Genomic DNA, 8,536 nt, shown 5'->3' with positions numbered 1-8,536 from the left:
ACTGTCCAGGACACAAGCAGCCAGTTTCCCCAGGGGAATACTGTGGGAGACCATGTCAAAGGCTGTCTGTCTGTTCTGTCCCATTCCTGATGTGGCTGCATGAGATGGAGGTGCCATCAGGAACACAAAGCCAGATATGTCTATTTGTCATCTGAGCAAAACCACATCTGCAGTGCACACACCTATTGGCACACACATGCAAGCACGTCCCTGCAGTGATAGCTGCCCCTGTCAGTCCATATGTGCATCTGTGTGGGTGGATAGAAGAACACCCCCATGGCTTTATCATGCAGTTTAGGGATACATATCTTCCACTGAGCACAGGGAGATGTTTTCACTTGGTGAGGAAACATTGATACACTCACCTATGCTTGGGTATGCCAGATATGTATTAGCGGTATAAATGTATTGTAAATGGATGTGTGTGTCCTACATCCTCTTGGGTAGACACACACAGCATTTCCCTGTGACAGCAAACCCCAAAGAACCCCAAAGTGCACCCCCCAGCCCCACCTCACAGCTGCACGAGCCCTCTGCAAGAGAGCAAAGGCAGCCGTGGGCAAGGCTCCTGTGCCCTTGCCCTGTGGCAGCGCTATCGGGTCTGGGTGCGGGTCACCGTGGCATACGTCGTGGTGTCGCTCATCTGCTGCACGGGAGGAGGCTTTAGGGGGAAAAGAAAGCCCTGTTACTTCAGCTGCTGCCTGTGAGCCCTGCACAACGAGCAGGCACCAGGCTGCAGGAGTGCAGAAAGGAGCTGTGCACAGCTGAGCCACGACTCACCCTGTCCCGTCGAACGTGGGCGATGGTGGAGTCTGTGGGGGCAAAAATACACACCATGAGCCCTTGCTGCCTGTTGGAGGGGGGTGAATCCCCATGAGCTTTGGGCATCAGCTGCCTGAGGTCAGAATTCAGTGCCCGGCCACATTTCCCCTCCCTTCATCCTGCTATGGGATGCGCAGCAAGCAGTAGTGGAGCAGAGATGCTGAGGTTTTGGTGTATTTCCAGCATTCTGTGGCATCTCCTCTCTTTGCACAGCCAGCACACCTTGCGAGCTGCTCTGTGCAGGCGTGGGAAAACAAGGTCGTGCTGCAACTCGAGCGAGGTGGGGATATATCTATAGCCTGTCACATAACCACAACATCCTCCCTTGGCGGCTACCTGTGGTTTCAGAACGAGCTATAAAATATTTTCCCCACAAGCGCAAGGAAACAGAGCTACAACTTCCATTGCTGTGCTGTGCTTTGTGCAGCTCTTGAAGCAGAAATGCCACTGAAGAGAAACTGAAGAAATGACAAAAACAGAGGCTGGAGCAGGGGAAATGCAGCCTGAGGCCGGAGAAGGTGGGGAAGAGCCCCAAGCAAGTGGGCTTTGTCCCTGGGAGCACTGGGATGCTGCCATGTCCCTTGTGCAGGCAGCAGCTGCGCTCTGCATGCAAGGAAGAAGCGGGACGTGAGGTGCTGGAGAGAAACCTGGCCTTGATGAACGGGCAGGGATTTTGTATGTCCCAGTGGGAAATGAAGTGGTGGGATTCCATGTACAGGTGCAGGTAATGCTCAAGGGAAGATGAGTGTGTGGCTTCCCCCGAGGGAGGAGGCAGTACTCACACTGGACTTCTCCGGATTCGGTGTTTTCCATCTGTGGGCTGTCAACGTGCTGCTGCCTGGAGAGGAATGGGAATGGTTCTGGGGTTTGCGTTTGTGGTGAGGGGGCCACATGAGATACACACTTGGGTGGTGCTTTCATACATCATGTGGTGAGCTGGAGTGCAGCAAATAGCAAGCCCCATCCTCCCTGCCTCCAGCACAGGGAATGCAGCCACACACACACAGACAACGCTGCCCCTCCCCAAGGAGCACCCCAGGGCCCCGCCATGCCCACGACTCCCTCCTGCAAACCCCCCAGCCAGGAGCCCTTGGTGCTCACCTTGGGCATCTCCCTCTGCAGGCACCTGCAAGAAGAACAGTGGCTGAGGTGCGCAGGCCAAGTTGCTGCCCAGCCCTGGCTCCCGTCTCGGGGCTGGGGGACGAAGGCTGAAGCTCCCCAGCTCCCTCAGCAGCCTCCCCAGCTGGGCTGCCCACAGCCATCGCCCCCACGCACCGTCTGCCCCAGCTGCGCGCCCCCAGGACCCCCCCACCGCCTTTCCCCCTGCACCAGCCCCGCAGCAGGACCCCCACGGCCTCAGCCTTTCCCCCCGCCTTCCCCCACTCCCTCACCTTTCCTGATGGCAAACCAGCTGCCTGCAGCCAGGAGGACGAGGCCGACGGCCGCCACTGCCAGCGCCGTGCCTGTGGGGAGGGCGTGCGGGAGCCGGGCATGGGGAGCTGGGGGAGAGAGGGTGTGAGGGCAGCGGGGTGTGATGGGGAGAGGCAGGGGGCAGGACGTGCCCCTGCAGCTGGCACACCTCCAGCCTGGTGAAACTCCTGCTTGTCCCCATGGCCTGGGGATGGCAGGTTGGCAGGCCCACTCCCCATGCCGGGGGTTCTGGGATAGCAGGAGGGAATCACTCACCTGGGGGCGATGGGCTTGCTGGGGAGCTGGCCACATTGCCTGGAAGGACAAAAGGACAGGATTAGTGTCTACAGTGCACCCAGCTCCTTCCCAGACTGAGCCTCAGACCCATGGGCACATCCCCCCACCGACAGCCAGCACCATCCACAGGGGAGGCGTAATAGTGGCCACGGCTGCTTGGCCAACATGGGCCACCACGGATGTGGTGTCTAAATTCTTTCGTGAGTGGTTAAGAATGGCATGGCCGAGGTGTGCCTGTCAATTAAATTTGGCACCACCACCCTCATCTTTCTGTGGTTCTGGGAGCTAGAGGATCACACAATCACAGAATGGCCAAGGTTGGAAGGGACCTCTGAAGGTCATCTAGTCCAACCTTCTGCTGAGCAGGATCACCTAGAGCACCTTGCACAGGAAGGCATCCAGGTGGGCTTGGAATATCTCCAGAGAAGGAGACTCCACAACCTCTCTGGGCAGCCTGTTCCAGTGCTCTGTCACCCTCCTGTAAAGAAGTGCCCCTCATATTCAGATGGAACTTTCTGTGCTTCAGTTTGAGCCCGTTGCCTCTCGCCCTTTCCCTGGGCACAACCGAAAAGAGACCAGCTCCATCCCCTCGACACCCTCCCCTCAGATATTTATATACATTGATGAGGTTTCCTCTCAGTCTCCTCTTCTCCAGGCTAAACAGGCTCAGTTCTCTCAGCTCCAGTCCTCGGATCATCTTCGTAGCCCTCATCTGGACTGTCTCCAGTAGTTCTATGTCCCTCTGGTAATGGGGAGCCCAGAACTGGACACAAAATGCTTTGTGTTCCACACAGGGAAGTGATTTCTTCCCAGGAGCTCACACCCAGAGAACAAATTCCCTCTCCCTTCCCATCTTCACCCCACACACGCCTCCCTTCAGTCACCCATCCCCACACTCATCCTCACCTGGGGAGCTGCAGATGTCCTGGGTGGTCACGCCAGCACCTGCTGCTTGGGGCACAGAGGGTTTTGCTTAGAGGGAGTGAGACCTGGGGCACCCACATGCTCGTGCCTGTGTCCCTGCTGCTGGGTCCTTGCCATGTGCTCACTGCTATGTCCTTGCCAGGCAGGCACCTTGCCACCCCTGCATCTCAATCCAGCACCCCTGTGGTCTTCTCCCTTGGCTCAATACCATGCCCCTTTCAGTTGGTTTGCTGTTCCAGGTAGAGGTCTACGAATTCCTAAGAACTCCAGTATCTCCCTGTTCTCACTCAAGAGATCCAGACCCATTTTAAGCGCCACAAATGTAGACTTCTTCTTCACACATAGGTAACTGCCCAGCTCATGACCACCTCCCCATTTCCCCTGCCATAGGCTCATCAATGCACAGGGCAGATCTCGCAGCATGCCCCATGCCCAATGTCTGCAGCAGAGGTGGTGCTGCAGGGACAGGGGGACCCCTTGAGAGCAGCTCTCTCTCTAGGGGCTCCCTAGGAGGAGAGGGAATATTCCCATGGGGGAAACACCCCAGAGCCATGCCCTGCCTGCTGCAGCACACAGCTCCAGCCTCAGCACAGCCATGTGGTGGCAAGTGCCTTCGTCCCTTCTGACCCCTCAAGCCTGGGGCCGTGTCTCACCGGGGACATCCAGGATGCGGCCAACACTGAGGGCAGAGCTCTTCATCTGTTTCATGTCAGTCCTCTGCTGGTACCCACATGTATATTTTCCTGCGCTTCTTGACGTGATGTTCAGGACCATGGAGTAGCTCAGCTGCCCTTGCTGGGCTTTCTGGCTGTACAACTCCAGCCCATCCTTGCAGAAGATGATTCGTCTGACGGGTGACACCACACGGAGTAAACACTGGAGCACAGCTGTGGTACCTGGCTGAGCAGAACTTGTGTTGAGTTGGAGAGCAGGAGCCGGGAGATCCCCTGGAGGAGACACAGCAGTGAAGGGCTGCCGTAGGGCAGAGCTCACAGTGGTTGGGCTTCAAAGTGCCCTGGGTCTGGGAGGGAAGGACTCACGAGTACCTGGGGAGCTGCAGATGTCCTGGGAGGTCATGCTGGCGGCTGTGCCAAGAGGCAGAGAGAGATTTGCTGAGAGGGGCAGTGTCCAGGCTCATCCAGATGCCCCTGCCCACATCCTCACTGCTAAGCAGGCACCATCACACCTGCATGTTCTCATGCTGTATCTCTTCAATATCCCCTCAAACAATGTCAATCCCAATCCCATTTTTGTGGATTTCTTGTTCCAGGTATGTTCCAAAGCTCCGTAAAGAACCCAGCTGTCCTAGAGTCTCAAAGTAACACTCCAGACAATTTATGGTGCTGGGGAAGCATGCCCCTTGCTCAGATCTGTATCATAGATGGAGGAAGCAATCCCCTTCCTGCATTCCCCAAAGCAACTCTGCCTTACAATGCCGCACGCCTGCCCCGCACACGCTGACCCCATCCTCCCCTGTGCCCACCACGGGCCTGTCCTGCCCCCAGCAGCAGCCCTCCAGCCCTCAGCCCCCACGCCCAGCAATGCCCCAACTCACAGAGCGCCAGCAGCAGGACGGCAGGGCCAGAAGGAGACAGCCTTGCCCATGGCGCCTGCCCCAGCATCTTTTGGGGCGCTGCTTTTGGGGAGCACCGTCTGCTTCAGGTGTCTGCTTTGCTCTGAGCTGGGGACGGTGGGACAGAGGCTTGCAGTGCAGCTGGGACCTGTCCTGTGGGCTTTCTGTGGCCGCCTGAGCCTGGCCCACAGCCAGACGCTCTCATCCGTGGGGGCCTTGCCAAAGAACCTGCTACATCCGCTGCTTTTGTTGAGCCCCCGCTGTTATTTCTGTCCTCTCACACACCACAGAACATGCTGTTTTTACGTGTATCTCAAGGACAGCATCGTCCCCGCAAAGCCCTCCTGCTCTGTGTAGTAGAGGTTGGACCCTTCAGAGCCGGTGCAGCCACAGCACCCTATCACCAGTTACAAGGGGACTTCGGGCCCTTGCTTCACCATGGGTGGCCCAGGAGAGCAGCACGAGCAGGCAGCTCCCAGTGAGAGGCTAAGGAGGAGTGGGCCTAGAAAATAACTCTGCCTACAAAAAGGTGGAAGGTCTGCTCGCCATGGTGGCTGAGCTCTAAGAGGAGGTGGAATAACTAATGAGCACCAGGGCATGTGAGCAGGAGATTGCCTGGTGGAGTAACTCCCTGGTGTCCCAGAGAGAAGGGCGCCCAGGGGATGCCCCCCCAAAGGGTTGTGGAGCCCCTGCCCTGTCGCTGTTGGGCAGAGGGAGGGAACAAAAAGACGAGGTGGAATGAGTCCCAGTTGGGCGTCACGGGCAACCCCCCTCCCTACCTGCCCCGCTTCCCCAGGTGCCCCTCCGTGGTAGGTTTGAGGCCCTGGATCTTTAAGGGGAGGTAGGTAGGGATGTGGGTGGAGGCTCACCCATGAGGTCACATCAGAAGAGGAAGTCGATACTGTGCCTCAAGACTGCCTCGGAAAAGGAAGGAAGGAAGGAAGGAAGGAAGAGAGAGAGAGAGAGAGAGAGAGAGAGAGAGAGAGAGGGAGAGAGAGAGAGAGAGAGAGAGAGAGAGAAAGAAAGAAAGAAAGAAAGAAAGAAAGAAAGAAAGAAAGAAAGAAAGAAAGAAAGAAAGAAAGAAAGAAAGAAAGAAAGAAAGAAAGAAAGAAAGAAAGAAAGAAAGAAAGAAAGAAAGAAAAAGAAAGAACGAGGGGTAACTGGAGTAGGACATTCCCTTCTGAGAGGAAGAGAGGGCTCGATATGCAGGGTTGACCCTCATCAAAGGGAAGTCTGCGGTCTACCTGGAGCCTGGATAAGGGCTATCACCAGGACAATGCCCAGCCTGGTGCACTCCACAGACAACTGCCCGCTGCTGATCTTCCAGACAGGTGGGGAGGAAGCTGCGTCCTGCAGTCTGAGGGGAATGAAGGAAGACTTCAAGGCCTTGGGACAGTTGGTGAAAGAGTCTGGAGAACAAGTCCCTTTCTCTTCCCTCCTTCCATTCTGGGGTGATGATGTGGGATGGAATAGAAGGATCCGGTCCATAAATGCTTGGCTCCGTGACTGGTGCTACAGGCCCGGCTTTGGCTTCTTTGCCAGTGGCTGGGTTTATAAGACACCAGGCCTGAGAGTACTACGCGGGAAATGTTTATTTCACAGGGGCAAAAGGGTTCTGGGACAGCAATTAGCAGGGCTCATTTGGAGAGCTTTAAAATAGATCCTGTAGCCAGGCTTGCAGCGGTGGGGCAGTGTCCTCGAAGTGCCTGGACACCAATGCACGTAGCATGGGGAATAAGCAGGAGGAGTTAGAAATCCGTGTTTGGTCAGGAGACTGTGATCTGGTGGCAATTACAGAGACATGGTGGGACAGCTCACGTGGCTGGAATGTGGTCATGGATGGCTGTGTCCTGCTCAGGAAGACAGGTCAGCAAGGCGAGGTGGCGGAGTTGCTCTTCACATGAGAGAGCAACTCCATTGTAGTGAGTACTGTCCAGGGGCGGATGAGGAACGAGTTGAGAGTCTGTGGGTGAGAATTAAGGAGCAGGCTGGCATGGGGGATACTGTTGTGGGTGTCTGTTGCAGGCCACCAGACCAGGATGAGGAAGCTGGTGAGGCCTTCTACAGGCAGCTGAGAGCAGCCTCACGATCATAGGCCCTGGTTATCATGGGGGATTTCAACTGCCCTGACATTTTCTGGAAGGCCTTCTCTGCCAGCCATCCGCAGTCCAGGAGGTTCCTCCAGTGCACTGATGATAACTTCCTGATGCAAATGGTGGACGTGCCAACTAGGAGAGGAGTGCTGCTAGATCTTGTCCTCACTAACAATGTGGGCTGGTTGAAACTGTGAAGGCTGAGGGCAGCCTTGGTTGCAGCGACCAGGAGATGGTGCAGTTCAGGATCTCATGTGACAGGAACAAAATACTGAGCAGAATCACATCCCTGGACTTTAGTAGGGACAACTTTGGCCTTTTCAAACAATTGCTAGGGGAAATCCCATGGGACAAGTTACTTGAAGGAAAAAGGGCCCAACACCGTTAGTGTTCAAGTTTTACTTCTCCAGGCTCAAGATCCGAGCATCCCAACAGGTAGGAAGTCAGGAACGAGAGCCAGGAGACCTGCATGGTTAAAGAGGGAACTGCTGGGCAAACTCAAGTGGAAGAGGAGATTCTACAGATCATGGAAGAAGGGTCCGGCCACTTGGGAGGAATGTAAGACTGTTGTCAGAGGATGTACGGAAGCAACTAGGAAAGCTAAGGCCTCCCTAGAATTAAACCTTGCAAGAGGGGTCAGGGACAAATGAAAACAGTTCTTCAAATACACTGCAGATAAAAGTAACACTAGAGGCAATGGAGGTACACTGATGAATGAGGTGTGTGCCCTGGTGACAGAAGATAAAGAGAAGACGGAGTTACTGAATGCCTTCTTTGTCTCTGTCTATAATGCTGGGGGCTGTCCTGAGGAGTCCCGTACCCCTGAGGCCCCAGAGGAAGGCAATCTCCTGCTCACATGTCCTGATGCTCCTTAGTCTCTCCCCCTCCTCCTTGAGCTCAGCCACCATGGCGAGCAGACCTTCCCCCTGAGAACAGGCCGCTGCCCTCCCCCGGCAGCAGCAGGCTCTGGCACTCCCTGCAGCCAAAGGCCTGAACAGCCACGTCTCTGGGCAGGCCCTGCGTCTGCGTCACCACAGTCTTTTTGGAGTGAGCTGTCTGCCAAGCAGACACCATGGTAGGTGTGTGATCTCACAACCTGCCAAGAGCTGGTGCAGAGCTCCCACACCCTGCTACACCAGCTGCACACCGGTGCGCACGTCCTGATGGACCCTCTCTGCTCGTGGTGGGCAGAGACGCGTCCTGGAGCCTTCCGGAGGCTTTCTCTAGGCAGAGGGCGTGGGCGCAGTCACAGGTGCCCTGGCAAAGCCCAAACCCCATCAGCCTCTCTTGTGAGACCTGGTGGGTGCTGCCTGCTCACGCTGCTCTCCTGGGCCACCCGTGGTGAAGCAAGGGCCCGAAGTCCCCCTGTAACCGGTGGTCGGGCGCTGCAGCTGCACCGGCTCCGAAGGGGATGACC

At 56.2% G+C, this 8,536-nt stretch overlaps 1 protein-coding gene across 1 annotated transcript; it reads right to left on the bottom strand.

The window, feature by feature from the left end:
- Positions 1-240: 240 nt before the first annotated feature.
- Positions 241-5,345, bottom strand: LOC308184455 (uncharacterized protein). The gene is made up of 9 exons (XM_080571562.1): positions 5,009-5,345; positions 4,500-4,538; positions 4,107-4,400; positions 2,509-2,547; positions 2,214-2,321; positions 1,924-1,948; positions 1,605-1,660; positions 781-812; positions 241-661 (listed from the first exon to the last, which is right to left on the bottom strand). Exons 1-9 carry the CDS (start codon positions 5,073-5,075, stop codon positions 593-595), a joined length of 729 nt encoding a protein of 242 aa, XP_080427688.1. The 5' UTR covers positions 5,076-5,345; the 3' UTR covers positions 241-592.
- Between the last annotated feature and the right edge of the window lie 3,191 nt (positions 5,346-8,536).

This window comes from Anser brachyrhynchus (genome assembly GCF_964034855.1).
Source record: "Anser brachyrhynchus genome assembly, chromosome: 33".
In the NCBI taxonomy this organism is placed as follows: Eukaryota; Metazoa; Chordata; class Aves; order Anseriformes; family Anatidae; genus Anser; species Anser brachyrhynchus.
This window is presented reverse-complemented; position numbering and strand designations above follow the sequence as displayed.

Bases quoted from the DNA above. Each gene is read 5' to 3' on its own strand.
- LOC308184455 (XM_080571562.1), bottom strand. From the start codon at position 5,075: ATGCTGGGGCAGGCGCCATGGGCAAGGCTGTCTCCTTCTGGCCCTGCC. The intron at 2,322-2,508 runs GTGAGTGATTCC...TCTCTCCCCCAG, and splicing joins AGCAAGCCCATCGCCCCCAG to CTCCCCATGCCCGGCTCCCG. The intron at 813-1,604 runs GTGAGTACTGCC...TTGCCCCCACAG, and splicing joins CGAATCCGGAGAAGTCCAGT to ACTCCACCATCGCCCACGTT.